The following is an 18,088-nucleotide window of genomic DNA, read 5'->3' as shown; positions in this document are numbered from 1 at the left end:
TGTTTCTGTGTTCCCAAACCCTACTCAACTACAGTTTAACACAGCACACAGTTCTGGACCAACTCGTCCTATGTCTGTAAAAACACAGGGTACCGTGGCGCCTGGCCTAAAACACCAGTGACAGCTCAGGGTTTACATTTCAAATCTAGTCTCCCAGCTAGCTTGTCCATCAAACAGGGCAGGGCAGCTGACGACACACCAGACACACAGAAAACAAACTTTTGTGTGTGTGTGTGTGTGTGTGTGTGTGTGTGTGTGTGTGTGTGTGTGTGTGTGTGTGTGTGTGTGTGTGTGTGTGTGTGTGTGTGTGCTCACACTGAGGGCAATAAATAGTGTAAAATAGTGTTACCCGACAGGGGCAGAGACAGCGGACTGGTGCTGCGCTGTGGCCCCAGTAAATGGATGGAAACCAGGGGTACCCCGCTTGCTGCTAACTTAGCCGTGTTAGCTTAGCTCAGCTGTCTGGCGCAGCTTGGAAAGTAGCCCCAACTCTGAACAGCAACTTCAGCCGTCTGGCCCAAAGTGAGACCCCACACCAGCTAAGATAACCAGAACATTCCTCCAGCCGTCTGCAGCAGTATGCATTCAAAAATACACCAGTGTACAGACAGAACTAAGCAAATGTGTCAGGCTTCCTACCTGGGAATGCAGTCGCTAACGTGCTAATACTCCGTGTCTGCTTACTTAAAGTCTGTGATGGTGTGATGCTAGACGTCAAGTCCAACTGCCCTACAGTGGTTTCCAGTCTGGGGAGCAAAATAAAGCTCAGCTGCCCTACTGTACACTACATGCTGCTGACAGCCGCGCTCATGATGAAGCTTTGGCGACCCCTGCAGGTTCCATCCCAGACAGCAGCCGACTGGACTCCGCTGCTTCTCAGGTCACAGGTCAGGATCACGTGCATAGACATATAAAGAGTAGACGCCGCATCGAACGCTGGGCCGCGAGAAATGCGGCCGCCATCTTGGACCGGTCATCATCCCAGATAAGTTCTATGAGTGACTCGTTGAGCCTCTGAGTTGAGCAGCAGAAGGAACAAGATGCCAGAGCACTGTGCAGCGTATTCCTGCTCTAATCTAATATTACAATATTACAATTCATAATCAGTACGGTACAGTACAATTTTAAACAATTATACATAAATCCATGCATTTTTGAATGTTATAGTTAGTCCCTCAGGCTGTGGCAGGTAGATACATATTTAGCTGCCAGAGGAGCTGCTGTCCCTTATTATATTATTATTATTATCTTGTCACAGTAGAGGCGTGGAGATTAGCCTCTGTGGGAATGTTAGTTAATTTACCCCCGGCCAGATGTGTGTGTGTGTGTGTGTGTGTGTGTGTGTGTGTGTGTGTGTGTGTGTGTGTGTGTGTGTGTGTGTGTGTGTGTGTGTGTGTGTGTGTGTGTGTGTGTGTGTGTGTGTGTGTGTGTGTGTGTGTGTGTGTGTGTGTGTGTGTGTGCGCGCGCGTGCCTGTGTAGATATGAAAGGAGAAGCAGGGAGGAGAGGGGTTGTCGTACATGTGGTCTAGTGTAAATGGTTGCACATTTCCAGCAGTAGGTCAGCGGAGGATGTGCTGTGGTTTCATGAGAGGAGGACACTTCAGAGACAGTTCATCTCAGGTCACCTCAGATATTCTCAGTTTGTTTTTTTTAAAAATTGAACATGACATTGACATGAATTATGAGGTAATTTTTCATGTCATGTCACTTTTTAAAAAAAAGTTTAGACTATCAAAGGAGAAGTGGCAGAATCTGATCAATATCCTTTGCTGTTAAACTGTTTCATCAAACAGGAGCAACATGATGTGGGGTTTATTATAAAGAATGAATTAGAGATTTACGAGGCAAGCGTGAACATGTATTTCCACTGTGTGCCCGATATTCTCACAGCTGAACAAAATGTCCCATACATTTTTACTTGGTTCTCCACATCTCCACTTAAAGCAGGACGAACGTCACATGTTTGTAAAGCAGAACTGATGAGTCCAGGCTTTTTTGGTTCAGTTGTACCACAGGAGCTGAAAAAATCATACATTTATTTAACTAAGGAAAAATCTTAAATGGTTTGTATAATTTAAAATGGATATTACTGAACTATGCCCCGTGTTTTCGTTTGCACATTAAATACAATTACTACATAATTAAAATATGTTATAAAGAAGACATTCACATAATTAGACCTTGCCTAAAAACAAAGGACACAGTCATTTTAGATACTATACAAAGTTCTCCTACAACATCACTTTCTTAACCAATTAGAGCTACACTCAAATTGGTAACTGCAAGAACAAAACAGTGTGAAAATGATCGATTTAACAAAATTTTATATATATTTTTATACCACACACACTCGCTCAAATGTGGACCCTCCCTCTCCTCTCCACTACCACGACTATGCGACTGGCAGAGCATGGATCATTTCTGAATATTTATTAACATATAGGGTTCGGCTCTTGTTTTTTTTTTTAGTGCTTTAAATGAAAGTGTGTCTGTTTGACTTGTATTTAGATGTGTCCAAAATGTCATCTCTCTCTCTGACCTAATTGTATTGATACTCTTGATTTATATGTATTTTAATTTTCTCTGAGTGTGTGTGTGTGTGTGCGTGCGTGTGTGTGTGTGTGTGCGTGTGTGCGTGTGTGTGTGTGTGTGTGTGTGTGTTTGTGTGTGTGTGTGTGTGAGAGAGAGAGAGAGAAAGAGAGAGAGTGAGTGAGAGAGAGATTTATGTATTCATGTATGAAATATAGCCTATTAATACTCTATAAATGATTTCTATTGTTGTGTTTATATTTATAGTGTTTGTAAAACACCAATCATACATCACATATATCATATATCAGAATATTCTATTACTGTTAATCCCACTATGAATATTAAAATACGCTGAACCGTGTCCTGTCCTTACACTGAGTGGAGCGGGCGACCGGGCCAAGATGGCGGCTCCACCGCTCGTCAGCGCCAATAGGCCCAACGTTCGATGAGGCGTCTACTCTTTATGTCTATGATCACGTGTACAAAAACAGAAGCAGCTCAGTGCTTTGCTTCAGAACATTTGAAAAAGGTGCTTCTCTTCTTTTTTGTTCAAATGCACTTGCTTTGGATATGGGCGTATTGCATTATAAGTTAGTAAACGCATCATCTAATTCTATAAAACCAGAGTTGCAAGCTGCTTCACAGGTGCACAGAAAATACAGTATCATACAATACAAGAAGTGATGCCAAACAGAGAACTAACACTCAATATACATAGAGCATAGAACCATTGGAGTAAAAATGAGAAACAATTCCTAAAATTCAAGTCCATAGTATAAGTGTGAGACACTGAAGGGGAGATCGTTCCAGTGTTGGAGCTAGAACAAGTCTGGATCGTACAACTTCGAACATCTGATTGTCTGATCTGAGGTCTTGGTAAAGAGTATGGAGTTAAACGATTTGAAATGTAAAGCAGGGTCAGAACACATAGGAATTTAAACCTAACCTTAAATTGAATTCATGTTTACGCTTCGATTTGGCTGGACTGGAAAGACAGTCCAGGCAGTCAGTCTCACTTCATCTTTATGTCCAGCATCTAGTTATGTTCATAATAATAGCAGTGTGTTTAAAAAGGTGAGTAAACCTCAAAATTCTTCAAATAAATTGTATTTTAATGAACACAAATGCATAGGGGACACTGCACATTCTATTTCAAAGCCAGAAAAGTGGAAAAAAGTAATTGAATTTGATAATATTTGACAGAAAGTATATATAAATCAAAAAAGTAGAAAAAAAATAGCAGTGTTGACATCTTTCTTCACAAAACTCAAAAATGTACTGCATAAACTAAGAAAGGCTTGAAGATTAAACTTTCCTGAGATTCATAAACTAATATTTAGTTGCATAACCATGGTTTGTGATAACTGCTACACATCTGTGGCACATGGAGTCGACCAACTTCTGTTAGGTCAACAGGTATTGCAGCCCAGGACAATTGTACTACGTTCTACAATTCCTCTGTATTTCTTGGTTTTGCCTCATGAACAGCATTTTTTATGTCAGCCCACAAGTTTTCAATGGGATTAAGGTCCGGGGATTGTGCTGGCCACTCCATTACTTGAATTCTGTTTGTCCGGAACCATGATTTTGCTCGCTTGCTGCTGTGTTTTGGGTCATTGTCTTGTTGAAACACCCATTCCAAGGGCATTTCTTCTTCAGCATACGGCAACATGACTTCTTCCAGTATTCTGATGTACCCAAACTGATCCATGATCCCTGGTATGCGATAAATAGGACCAACACCATAGTACGAGAAACATCCCCATATCATGATGCTTGCACCACCATGCTTCACCGTCTTCACTGTGTACTGTGGCTTGAATTCAGTGTTTGCAGGACGTCTGACAAACTGTCTGTGGCCCTCAGACCCAAAAAGAACAATCTTACTCTATTCAGTCCACAAAATATTATGCCATTTCTTTTTAGGCCAGTCAATGTGTTCTTTGGCAAATTGTAACCACCTCTGTACATGTCTTTTTTTTAACAATGGGACTTTGCGGGGGCTTCTTTCTGGTAGCTTGGCTTCACATAGACGTCGTCTGATTGTTACAGTACTCACAGTCAATCTTAGCTCTTCTTTGATCCTCCTGGAGCTGATCATTGTCTGAGCCTTTACCATTTTGGTTATTCTCCGAACCATTCGCATAGTCGTTTTTCTTTTTCTTCGTCGCCTCTCTGGTTTTGGCTGCCATTTTAAAGCATTTGCTATCATTTTAGCTGAACAGCCTATACTTTTCTGCACTTCTTTGTATGTTTTCCCCTCTTTTATTAATTTTTTAATCAAAGAACGCTCTTCTCCTGAACAGTGTCTTGAACGACCCATTCTGCTCTGTTTTTCAAGGACAAATGCACAGCCAGCATATATGCAGTCAGTTGCCTTGATCCTTAAATAAGGGCCACCTGTTTAACACCTTTTTTTTTAACATAATCAATGACCTCACTAATTGAACTCAGCACTGCTATTTTTTTGAACCCCCCCCCCCTTCAGTAAATGATTCAGTTTCACAGAATCAGTAGCATGTACGTCATGCATGTTGGGTCTGTTGGTTTTCCTATACCTTTACTGAAGCTTCTAGAAACTTACTTGCAGTGTAGAAGTTGAAATTCTAACAAAAACAGTCATTTATCTTGCTAGTGATGTGGGACTGCTATTATTTTGAACACAACTGTATATGCTGCATGGTATCACGCATGCCATCAAAACTATATTTACTGCTAGTTTAATCTGATTTTATATAGTTTTAATGTTTGTCTAAATGTGTACGTGCTTTAAGTGTCCTCTGTATACAGGACACTTAATTATAAGGCCAAAAAAACCAAACCACCTGCACCCAAGGAAAACTAGGAAGGGAAATAAACAGAACGCTACCTGTCAACCATATTTCTTTCCTAATGAATATCTTCCAATAACTACCCCTCTGCCAGCAATATGAATTAAAATAATTTGACAGCCAAGCAATTTATCACAAAACTTTATTCAAAATGTGTACATACAATATATTACATCATATACTATTTAAAGCATGTGCAAATTGTAAATCAAAATAGGTCAGAATAGTCATCGGGGCATGATGAGAGCAGCCTGTGACAAAATATACTGCCTTCATATCAATACTCACTCTACTAGCAGGGAGGTAACGCTTGATTATTGTTTTTAAATCTCCAAAGTGTCACAATGAGTGGCATCTAACAGGTTAACAACACATCCTTGATGAAGTTTATGTACATTTCCCCATGCCATTTCAGTTCCAAAACCGATTATGGATGTGAATCCAAGACCCCCAAGCAATTTTAGCCATTACCCCCAGAGCCAAAAGAGGAAATGGGGAGGTAATTTCTTGTGACTGGAACAGTGATTAACACGGTTTTGCCATGGCAACCATACTAAGCAGGCCTGGCAGGCTGCCGAACAACAACCCTACCAGAGGGAAGCTCTTTCAGCATGTAATAACAATCATTAACCATCCTAATATTGCCGTGAGCTGTAGTGATCATGACTAAATTAAGTACATCTGGACTGTTTGGAGTCTTGGCTGCTGGGAAGTTAACACATGGTGCTGACAAAGGCCACTGTGAAGGGGGGCTCTGCATGATGAGGAAACATTTCCATAGTTACCACAGCAGTGCAGAAGATGAGGAAAATCTCATGAAATGGGCACAGATCTAAGTTTGAAAGAGTTTATGTGATGTACCATGTTACCAAACAAGAGACAAAGACATTCCTGTGACCAACTCAGACTGGTACTGTCTGACAGATGCCATGGCAACAACAATGCTGCCTTGTGGCATGACTCAGGGGTAAGGCAAATACCAGATCCAGTGAAGTGACAAAAGTCATTAGCTCTGTGAAATGTCAGATTGGTGCAGACTAATTGTGAGCCACTTAGACCAAATCCTTCAGCTTTAGGCAAAATCCTTTTTCAGGGGCCAGCTGAGGACACCTGTGCCACATCCAGATGCACACTGGGTTGTGTTGACAGTAGAGTCTCAGTCATCTTCAGTCAATCAGCTGCATATTTCTAAATATATCTCTAGAGCTATACCTGCACATTTGATGACAAGGAAGGATTTAAGTCTATTGTTGCTTTTATTTTTTTCCTTTTCCTCTCTCACCTGTCCCATGATGAATAGCACAGGTAAGAAAGTCCACCCTAAGCCAGCCAGCATGAGGAGGAGGCATGTAGGATGGTAGAGTCAAGGCAATGCCTCACCGGTCAGCTGAATAACAAGACTTCCACTTGTTTCTGACTGGATGAGCAGCAAGCCAGCGTGTCTGCCCGCAGTACTGGGCTTGAACTGGACGGGTAGCTTCAGATAGTGCTGTGATCTAATGGGTGGGAAAGAAGAACGTCAGTTAATAGACTGTAAAAAGATGATTTTGAATTTGAAATGTTGAGCGTGAATACACTAAAACCTTAAATCTTATAAAGCACTTATATTGCACTGTCTGAATCTACTACACTATGACAAAGATAACCTTAAACACTGTATTAAAAAAGGAAAATGTCCAACTCTAATCCACATGCACACAAAATGTTACAGCATATAAACAGACAATAAATGGAGCAGCAGGGGTACGTTATGTTCAGTGAGGAGGTGGTGGAAATAATAGTACATGACAAGAGCCACAACATGCTGGGGCCACCACAAATCCACACACACAGAACAGTGCTCACTACACACCTACTGTAGAGCTGAGTCACATTTATCTTGTGGCAACACTTGGCAACAATGGAGATAAAAAGTCACGACATACAATGGTATGTTTATTTTTGTTGAAGTAAATAAAGTTCAATGATTTTTCCAATATCATTATTATTATTTTTTCTATTTCAACAATACGAAACACGTGCCAGTTCTGAACACAGTTCTACATCTGCAGAGCACAGCACAGCTGGTACCTGTGGCCAGGCATCTCTTTCAAAGACCAGAGTTAGGCAAAACATCACCACTCTTTGAAGTAGCGTTTAGAAATCATCCTCGAGGTCCCAGCATCTCACAGGACCTTCCACAGCGGGCAATCCCAATGGGAAAATAACATTACACAGACTCTGTGATTGCATCACAGAGCATGTCTTGAGTTGTATCTACTATTCCTTACTGAATATTAATACCTAGCTACTTAGTCCCATGAGAGGAGTCTAGGTAGAACCATCTCTAACAGTAGACCACACAAACCCTAAAATGGAAGTGCAGTAAAAACAAAGGGTAGGCACTAGTTACAGTTGAAGATAATAATAAAGATTATAAAGCTCAGATCCAAATGTGCCATCCAGCTTCTATCAAAAGTGTGGTATGGAGAGTTTCTGTCAGGGATAATGACCATTGGACTCACCTCAGGGAATATTTGGAATGCTTGATGTAGAAGGGCTCCATAGGGTTTACAAATTTCAGCTGCAAGTCAATTAGAGAAGCCACACATCAAATCCATGCCAAGCACAATGACAACTGTTAGGGGTTATAACATTTATCAAGTCATGCAATTTGTATTACCAATATGGAAGAACAGTATGAATACATTTCTTCTTGAAACCCACTTCATGCACATTCACTAATGTTATCCTATTAGGTATTAGTTCTTAGGTAAGAACATACCAACCCATACTCAAGAGAACTGTTAAGCACATTTAAGCGCTGAAATTTTTTGTTTGTGAAAAATTTTTCTTCAATTCTAGAGTTGTATAATATCATTTTACTTAAGTTTCGAAAATATTTTTAGTATTTATATTTTTTAATAATTATTTTCATTATTTTACAAAGAACTTACAACAGTTGTTAGCTTTGCTAAGTAATAATTAAGCTTGGACATGGAATGCCAACAATAACAGTCACAGCTGGTGAGCCTCGTGATGAGGAGAAGGGAGGTAACATTAATTGTTGCCTGCTGTAGCTGCAGCTCCTCTGACTCTAGACCACTGTTAGCTCGCTGTTATCACATGTTCTCTCAGGTTGCTCATTATCGAATGTTTCATTTGTATCCTTGCTTATTCTGCAGATTATTATATCTTCATTTGTTATTTTCCATTTGTTGATGGATATCCAAAAACTTTCCACACATTGCTAAATGGTCGGGAGTGGCAATCTTCGTGAAAAATGCTTCACAGTACGGCAATTGCATTAGTTAACTTTGTACCATCTAGCTGATGATCTATGGAGGGTGCATTGCTTTCTGCCATTTTTGACAGTGAGACTGTGATTCAGAAAGCTATTGTTATTCATCAGACATGACAAAAGCATTTCCTTTTTTACATGTCGGCAATGTGGTGAGTAGGGTGAGATTCGCTAGCATTAGCTATTACATTAATAAAAATACACATTCAGTGGTCAGAATAGTCATTTCAGCATTTCACTGGCAGAACATTTGTCTCTCTTTAATTTATATTTGACCAACATTTGTTCCAATAGCCGCAGGGCAAACAATTTTTCAGTTGAGGAACAAGTCATGAATCTCACATAGACTTTTCTTTAGGAAGATATTGATAAATAAGGTCCAATCTGAGCTAGTATTAGCACTGTTACTTGGCTACTTGACTCTTTTCAATACACTGAACCTCTACGTCTGAGATGACAAGGTCAGAACACATAGGAACATCTCCAGCTACAACTAAAATGAAACCTGCAAGCAGCAAAGAACAGGCCCTCACTCCTTCTTGCATGTTCAATTCAATTTTATGTATAGTTCCAAATCTTTTTCACTTATCTCAAGACACTTATAGACACGTGTCGAGTAGGTCAAGACTTTGGGGGTACTGGCAGGATGGCGACTATGAAAACTGAAACACTTTACCAGTTGGGCATCATGGATCTGGTTAACCTGCTAGGAGCAGTATGCCAAAGTACAACACCTGTAACTTCCTGTTGCCAGTAGGTGGTGCTATGATGAGTCAATATTGGCATGCAGATGCCTTCAGGCCAGGACTCTTATTTAACGTGAAGTTTGTAGCAGACTGGAACATGCACATTGTAATTCCAACAATTTCTTGTTTCATGGCAAAATGCAGAATGACCTCAATACCATAGAAATAATGTTCCATGAAAATTCATACTTTAAACAACGTTAGATCACAAAGGTCTTTAGACCAAATTTGTCAATTGGTTAATCTGATTAATTCTCTACGAGAAGTTTGTTTAAGTACAGTGCATGGAAATGGCAAAAAAAATAAAATAAATAAATAAATAATAAAAATGGCTTATTTTATGTTGTCTTTAGGATGGCATATGTGCCTACAAAATTTTGGACATCTAGGTAAAACTTACAAGGACTACTTCTACATTTTGTTGGGTGAGCTATCAAGCCATTTTGCCACACCCATGTGCCAGACCCATTAAAACTTGTTTTCACCACTTCTGTGTGCAAAACTTTTTCGAGCACCTTTAGCACCTTAAAAATGCAATTAGTTTGATTAATTAATACTGATGGTTAAATAAAGGTCAATGCACCATTTTGTTTATGTCCACTAGATGGCTATCTGTTCAACAAAGACTTGCACGCTGAATTGGCTTTTCTAAGCCTTTTTCTTTAAAAAAAAATAAAAATATGATGACAATCCTAGCGATTTCAACAGGGCCTTTGCCAACCGATTGGTGCTTGGGCCCTAACTAAAGGAAGACTCATTTTAAAACCATCTTTTAAAAAGCTCTTTCTCTGGAGTGGGAGTGGTTGCATATGTTCATACTGTATTTCAGTTTCTGCTGCATAAAAAAGTAAACATTTTTCCTTCCGATGTCTTCATGAGAATAAGGCATGCCTCACCTCATGCGTGTCGGATGAGTTGTTGCGGATGTTGACCTTCAGAGTGCTGGATTCACCCACCCGTGTGGCTGAGAAGGTGTAGAGATCCTGTGGAGCATACACACCCCTCCACACAGTCTCCTCCTGACTGAGAATTAAAATCATAACACAATCATCACCTAGACATGAGACTACTCTAAAACGTCATCACAGTGAATTTCTCAGTCTTTTAAACAGTGTCAGAAGTAATAAGGGGCAAAGGGCAAAATGGTTTCCAATATAAAAGGTGTTTGCCCATAAACACAATCAAATAAAAAAAAAAAGTGAGATTGTGTGCCTCCAAATTTCAAACAGGGGCAAAAATTGCCTACCCCGTACTTGGACCACATTCATCTTCAAACTCTGCCTTCATTTTGATCTAAACTACACACTGACTGTATCTTGCGTAGCTGTGATGCTATTACAGTGAGAAAACCTCACCTGGTTTTGCCTGCAGAGGCATCAGCTCTCTTTCTAGTCTTGACTGTGGCCTCTGTCTTCACAAGAGAGCAGTCTCCTTCCTGTGGTCCTTCCACTGGTCCAGACTTTATTCCCTAGACAGACAGACAGACACTCAAAACTTTGGTAAGTAAATGCAAAAAACAAACATGCCAGTTGCCATCGACATACTATACTGCTCAAAAAAAGGAGCACTCAATGGTCACAGTATAACACCAATTGAGTTAAACTTCAGGGATATCAATGTGTCCATTTATGAAATGATTGTTAATCAATTTTATCCGCTTTGGTTCAAATGAAAGTGACAACAGGTGCAATGGAGAGGCAAAAGAGGACAACCCCCCCAAGAGAGAACGGTTTTCCACAGACACTTGCTCTCTCCTCATGCTTCTTCTGTTTTGTGTCCTTGTCAGCGCTGATATCATGAGGTGGTAGGTGCAGCCCAATGAGGTTTCATAGGTAGACCAGCTCCTCCAGGATGGCAAATCCACAAGTGCAGTCGCAAGAAGGTTTGCTGTGTCTCCCAGCACAGTCTCAAGAGTAGAGGAGATAGTCCGCATTGATGTAATCTTACATACGTATTTCTGTTGTGTGTGCCGTTCAGCAGAAAGCCATGAACTTAGCAGAATAAAAGAGCTTAAAATTCAACTTGCTAGTGCAAAGTTAGCATTTTAAAAATATATATTTTTACTGTTTAGTGTTTAACTTATAGTATTAGTCAGTCAAAATTCTTATAGTCAGTTGGTGTTACTCATACTAAATGCACTACTAATCATATGAAGACGTGGTTGAATAAATGTGAAACATATCACACATTTAGGAGTAGTTTATCAGACTGTTGGGTAAATATATAAATTGAAGTCTTGCAAACCGGAGACACAGATGAGCATTTAACACCACTGCAAGATTTGGCACCCCATTTAAACACTGCATCAAATAAGTCATAAGCAATAAAAGCCCTACCATTATAACCACTTAACCTACTTCTGTGGAGCCATCTATCTCACTTCCCACTTGCTGTGTATGTATGCTCTTAAGTTAACTGGCTCTGTCATAACACTTCACATTAAAGCAGTGCACATGCAAAGCCTGCAGACCCATTTCACCAGGGCGGCTCTCCTTAACATCCAACAACCCACTTTACTCGTTTGTTAATTCTGTCACTCAGTGCGTTTACATGCACAGTAGTAACTCGAAAATGGTCTTTCCTCGGTTAAGGGAATAATTGGATTATTGTATCCCCCATTTACATGAGCGGGGGATGAATGGGAAAAGAACGGGAGTGACTCTTCCTCCGGTACAGTAGGTGGAGCTCCGCCAACATACAGCTGCTTGTAAAATGGCTTTTTCCCCCCAGTTTTCCTTTGTCAAAATCACAACAACTTGGAAAGTGAGGAGAACATGGACAACTTTTGGACAGAATTACGACAGAAATGGGTCTTCTTGGTAGTGATGTTACTTGCCATGGTTAAATCCTCCCTTAGTTTAAATCTCATGTTGTTGTTTTCTTCATGTTGTATGGGTGCCGTTTCTTCCTGGTTTATTCTATTTACGTGTCAAAAGAGTATGGAGGGGGAGTTATAACCCACGGAGCTTGCGCAGACGTGTAACCTGATTTTACTCTGGGAACGCTGTTTACATGCACAGCATACTCCGATTGCTGAAACACAGCAGCCGATGGCAGGTCCAACTCCTGGAGTCCCGCAGGTGGATGGACGAACACAGAGCCCGAGCTGCCTGCCCATGGAGCTAACGTTAGCAATCTGCAACTAAGTCATAGTTTCAGTGTCCTGAACCTAGTGTCAGTCACACCCAGGCTCACATGAGGAATATGTTGTGCATTAAAATCGGCGACTAGCTGAAGTTTCAGAATGGAAGTGTAGTTAGCATCTTTGTTAGTTTCTGTTTGTTAGTCCACTCTGAGCTGGAGGTTTCAGACTTCTTTGCTGGTGTGGCGAAGTTTGTCCCCCTTCGAATAGTGTTTCACGGATCAGACAGCGATTGGTTTGTTTTCTAGTGATGTTCCAACTAAAGCTGCCTGAATCGTTTCAATGTCAGATTTTTGTAAGTGCACAGACTAGGGCTGCAGTTATTGAATCTTTTTGTAATCGGGCATTTTGATTGATTAATAGGATAAAATTTTTTATAATTTTGCGTAAAAGTTACTAGAATTTGCGTTACTTTGAAAAAATATATATTATGTCTGGGGTAGGCTTATTTGATGTGGTAACCTAACAGGGGTGGTTGTGTGTTTGTGGTTGAGAGTGCACGAGTACGTGAGGGAGAGAGAGAGAGAGAGAGAGAGAGAGACGAGATGTGTGTGTGTTGAAGGCAATTTACCATGAATAAGTTTACTATCCAAACAATTCAAGTAGTGCAAAACTCCACTGAAACATTTACTCAAACAAAACTATAAAGACTGATCAGGCAGGTAAAAACTAAACATAGAGGCATTCATGAGGACAGCTATCGTTATGCATCACTACGACAACCTCCTTTCTTAAAAAGAAACAGCGGCGCTCGTTGTAGTGTTGTTAACAGCGGCCGACGCTGAATCATCGATGTCGTGATGTTGTGGTATAACAGTTCTAGTTTACAGTGGACACTGCACCTTTTTGGCTTCTTTTTTTGGTGTCAAATGATCCTCTGCCTTTTTTGGATGTAGTGGTGTTCATCCGCAAAAACGGTCTGTGTGTATCAATGATAACTGCACTGAACAGGCCGTATTACGCGCAAGACAGGAATTAAACAAATAATCGAGGAAGAGATTTTGACTTGATGCATTTTTGTAATGGAGTAACTTGAGTAATTGTTTCAGACCTAGCATAGACATCTCCTCCTTCAGGAGAGGAATGTGAAAACACAACTCTAGTGCTCTAGGAATATTCCTGAGCATTTCAAGACTTGCTTTTAAGCAAATTCACAGGTCCATTCCCACTCAACTCGTCAATCATCAGATCTTCATCCTCCTAAATTTCTTACTAGTAGAGGTCAATTTTCAATAAGATTTAGGGCTACAAAATTATGGAATGGCTTTTCCCATCTGGCAAAGAACTGTTCCTTCATAACTTGCTATAAAAGAAACAGATAATTTTTCATGTATTGTTAATTCTTTACACATTTGTCCATTTACATATTATATACTCACTTTCTTTGCTTTTGTATTGTATGTTATTTTTTTGTAATTATATATTATTTGTTACTATTCACTTGTTATTCCTTTATGTACTTTTTATTTTTGTATGTTATTTTTGTTTCTTTATAATATTGTGAAATTTTAACATTATTTAGGTGGAGGCTTCAAATAAGCCCACTGGGTTTTCTGCCTCTTCCTGCACTGTATGTTATTTCTCTTCGTTGTCAGTATTTGTGTATTTTTATAAATTGTGCTAAATAAATAAGTAAATAAAATAAAAAAATAAATAAATAGAGTAGGAACTCTTGCATTACGGCCAATCCCACAAAACTAAAAAAATGAGTACTCACAGTGCCACAGAGTTGGAAGCGGTTTCTGGTTTTGTGCTGGGGCTCAGACACAGGGTGGCACTCCAAGTCCCAGAACTGGGCATAGTCCCCTCTGTCCCTGGGCAGAAAAGTAATAGGGAGCTGGAAGAGCAAAAAAACATCAGAGGAACAAATTAGAATTGATTTAACCATATACAGTACATGCTTGTTATACTCTTATCTTCTGAGACCAACCTACAGAAAAATTGAATTTGGCTTTGTGATTCAAAAGTTTTACTGATGCAAGGTTTTCAAGTGTAATATACAGTAAGCAAGCTCAAGTATAACTAGCACACACAACCATGCTGTCAGAGTGGACTGTTTGATTGTGATTTTCTGCACCGCTACTCACGCTAAGCTTGAGACTCTTCTGTGACTATATTCTAGCTTTTACCCAAGGTTAAAAGCAGGACAGAAGGTGGCGAGGCACCAGAGCCCCTTGGGCAGAAACTTAACCTAACCAGTGGATCATGGGTTACAGTTGGTCCTTTCCAGCTAAGAATGGCCTGTACCACAAGATTGTTTTCCCAGTAATCCATGACATAAGCAGTAAAACTCACTCTAAATTTCCATGACAATTCTAGTTAGATGTGAATGCCTACCTGCATCTTCTCATGGGCTCCCAGAGTGCCCGAGACCCTGGAGCATCTGAAAGCAGTGTAAGTGGCCCGGTAAACATCTCCAGTGTTGTCAACGCCCTGAGGAGAGAGAAGGGACCTTAGCTTGACCTGAGTCACTCAATGGCAAAAAAACAAGACAAAACCACAAAAACATCTGGAGACTGAACCTACAAAATAAACTCACAGCCACCATAGTCAGGAGACAAAAGAGAAGAATTTAGCTACGCTTAGAAAGCAAGACTAAGAAGATTAAAAATAAATTGTAAACAAAGTACAAAATATATAAAAGCATTTGATTCCTGAGGAGGGATAATAAAGAGAAAGCAGTACACAGAATTAAAGAGTTGCCAGAAGAAAGAGACAATAAGCAGAAGAAAATGATGAGAAAAAAAGCACCTTGACATATGGAGGAGCAAATGATGACAGGTACCACCTCACTTCCACTTCCCCATTCTGCACCTCCAGCTGGGCCTCTGAAGTAGGAGCAACAGAGAGTTAAAGTCTCCCACAAACATACACATACTGTATACTGCCTGGAGTATGACTTCAAACCACGTCAGTCTCAAGATGGAAAAGATTTTTCACTAAACCTTCAGACTTCGAAATCCATGGACTGCGTTTACATGGACATGAATATTCCATTTATGATTGGGTTATTGGAATATCCCATTTAGGGCTGTACGGTATAGTCTAAAATTTATATTACTGTATAATTTGAAGGATAGATGGTAACGGTATTATATCATGGTATGTTGATTTCTCTTAAATTTCTATATACTAATTACTGTACTGTTACTTTTAGGGATGGGCACGATTATTCGATTACCCTAAAACCCGTTGTTGACGTCACTATTAGACTAACTGTTTACTATTCGTGCTGCGTAGGTTATTAAAGAGCAGGGCCTCGATATCTCATACGCGGGAATAACTCTGTTCCATTGTTTGAATTCATTCTCTACACAGCAGGGAGGAGCTGCTGTTGCCTTTCCCGACATGCTCCAAATCCAAATCCAATCAAGTGTTGCTGCTCTGTCATAATACGTTTTTTTGACCCTTGCTGCCTCACTTGTTTAAAAGTGATCCGCTCGCTGAAGCCTTCCGCAAAACTTAACGGCAGCAAAAAACAGGAAGTTAATTTGTCAATTTCATTTAGAGGACAATGTCCTCTCTCTCACCTCTACGCACTAACGCGCTGTGAGAGACTGTGTTGCTTCTCTCCGCTTGATACCTGCAACACTCTTGAAATCACTTTAAAAGCACAAAACAGAACCGATCCAAGCCTATCCAAGTGTTCATCATATCAACAGGAACATGTCTAAAATGAATATCTGGATGTTAAAGACACCAAATGACTTGCTTTAAAGAATTTTGTTAGTTTGTAAAATTAAGAATATCAATATATAATTGCCATGAGGCTATTTAGTCAGAAAGTGACAGAATCATGACGTTGCTGTGAGCAGTGTGAGTAAAATTTTTTTTAAAAGAAACACACCTCCCGGTTGTTCTTTTTTGCTGAAAAAAATTGAAAGAGGTTGTATCTTGTTGTGGGAATTTTGGATATTTGTAATTCATAATCATAGTTTTGTCAGGTCAGACAGTTCAGTGTCACCTCTGTCTCACCTTCTTAATGGATAATGCAAATAACTAACTCATGATGATATATTGGCATATTTGTGCATCTGCACCCTGTGTTAGAGACCTTGTGATGAGAGGTTCAGAATGTTCAGAATTGTAATGTCTAAGGCATGTTTTTTGTTTGGTCTAAAGATGTCACCCAACCAAGGCTATTCGCGTCCTGTCTCTTCACCTAAAAGACTGTGCGAGATTTGGCAAATCATCATTTTCTACTAGACTCTAACTTGTGAGGATGTAGGGATGAACGTATTTTTGTCTGCAGAGGAAAATGCTTTGGCAAAATAAACCACAGAGAAAAAGCTGATCCTGTTTGTTGATCTTTATTGAAGAATCTATTTCCACAATAATTTTCATCCTCCTGTCCTCCTTCGTTTCAGGAATAGCTCAGTACGTAGTGTGTGTGTGTGTGTGTGTGTGTGTGTGTGGGGGGGGGGGAGAGTTGGTGGATGAACGCAAAGTAGACAGCCGTGGGCATTCAGAGCAGAGAAGAATTTAGCAGTAAAGTTGTGAAGTGGTAGTAAATGTACAGTATAGCATATTTCCTGTTTCTTGTTTCTGTAAATACAGCACCTGCATCCAGTAATCAGTAACCGGGTTACTGGTATTTATCATGTATACAGGGAATATGAATAACTCAATTTTTTTTCTTGTGCTCATGTAAACACCATATCTGGAATATGATCATCGCCGGGATAAGCCTTATAAATGGGAATTTTATGACCATGTAAATGCACTCAGTGTTTTAAGGCTGCTCAGCCTTGACCACAATGCACTGCTGTACTGTACAGTCCACATTTATGTGAAGAGAGAAACTTCTGTCCTCTGGTCAGTCCCCTCCTTACCTGAGGTTTCCCCTGAGGGAATGGTGGGGAACATGATGGCCTTGTTGCTAATCTCCACCAGGGCTTGAGGTGACTGCGGTGTCTGTGGGGGTAGTGACGGCTTAGCGGTGAGCCTGGCAACAGGCAGCACTGGTGTGGCAGCCTGAGGAGGCAGGGCTGACAGAGTCATGTCTGCTGGGGCCGCGGACACATCCAGAGCCAGGTCCCCACGAATCTGGACCTTAATCAACTGAACCAGTAGTCACATTGCACACATTAAGCTCTTGTTTATCACAGCAAAAGAAAAGATTCATGATTAACTTGTATGTATGTATGTATGTATGTATGTATGTATGTGTGTAAGTGTTCCATACCTTCTGTTGGCCATCACACTGGACATAAATCTGTCCACTCCATGGCAGCAGGGTAGATTTAGTTGCTAGAGAAGGGTTGGGGCTTATCAAAATCTGTAGGTGGCACCTTGTTTAACAAAAATAAAGAAATAGGACACACATGGGATAATTAAAATCATATACACACACATATGATTAGGATCACATTAGGATTAAGGTGGGGACAAACTATCCTTAAGGAAATATATAATATTATTTCCTCTTGTGATACATTATCGATACTCTGCCGAAAACACGGCGCTCTAAATGGATTCCCCTGACAATTTGACTTACCAGAGTCACTACTTAATCACTACCACAAGGAGACGTGATCTTTTTTTTTTTTTTTTTTAA

The 18,088-nt window shown here is 40.1% G+C and overlaps 1 protein-coding gene and 1 long non-coding RNA gene across 4 annotated transcripts in view; both read right to left on the bottom strand.

Moving 5' to 3' along the window:
* LOC310950354 overlaps positions 1-776 on the bottom strand; it is a 38,756-nt gene extending 37,980 nt beyond the window's left edge. Inside the window, exon 1 of the long non-coding RNA XR_014593287.1 lies at positions 640-776. This is a non-coding gene — a long non-coding RNA (uncharacterized lncRNA). The remainder of the gene's footprint in view (positions 1-639) is intronic.
* Positions 777-5,560: 4,784 nt separating this feature from the next.
* Positions 5,561-18,088, bottom strand: part of cep192 (centrosomal protein 192) — a 49,102-nt gene continuing 36,574 nt past the window's right edge. For 2 of the 3 annotated variants that reach the window (XM_083918466.1, XM_083918468.1), the window contains 9 exons: positions 17,717-17,822; positions 17,364-17,592; positions 15,283-15,359; positions 14,869-14,964; positions 14,249-14,368; positions 10,745-10,857; positions 10,286-10,412; positions 7,868-7,926; positions 5,561-6,859 (listed from right to left, as the gene is read on the bottom strand). In XM_083918466.1, the coding sequence (XP_083774592.1) occupies positions 6,727-6,859; positions 7,868-7,926; positions 10,286-10,412; positions 10,745-10,857; positions 14,249-14,368; positions 14,869-14,964; positions 15,283-15,359; positions 17,364-17,592; positions 17,717-17,822 (1,060 nt within the window). In that variant the 3' untranslated portion in view covers positions 5,561-6,726. The remainder of the gene's footprint in view (positions 6,860-7,867; positions 7,927-10,285; positions 10,413-10,744; positions 10,858-14,248; positions 14,369-14,868; positions 14,965-15,282; positions 15,360-17,363; positions 17,593-17,716; positions 17,823-18,088) is intronic. The other variant, XM_083918467.1, reaches the window with a different exon arrangement.

The sequence above is a fragment of the Echiichthys vipera genome (genome assembly GCF_963691815.1).
Source record: "Echiichthys vipera genome assembly, chromosome: 8".
NCBI classification, from domain to species: Eukaryota; Metazoa; Chordata; class Actinopteri; order Perciformes; family Trachinidae; genus Echiichthys; species Echiichthys vipera.
The sequence above is the reverse complement of the archived record's forward strand: the minus strand, read 5'-3'. Positions and strand labels throughout refer to the sequence as shown.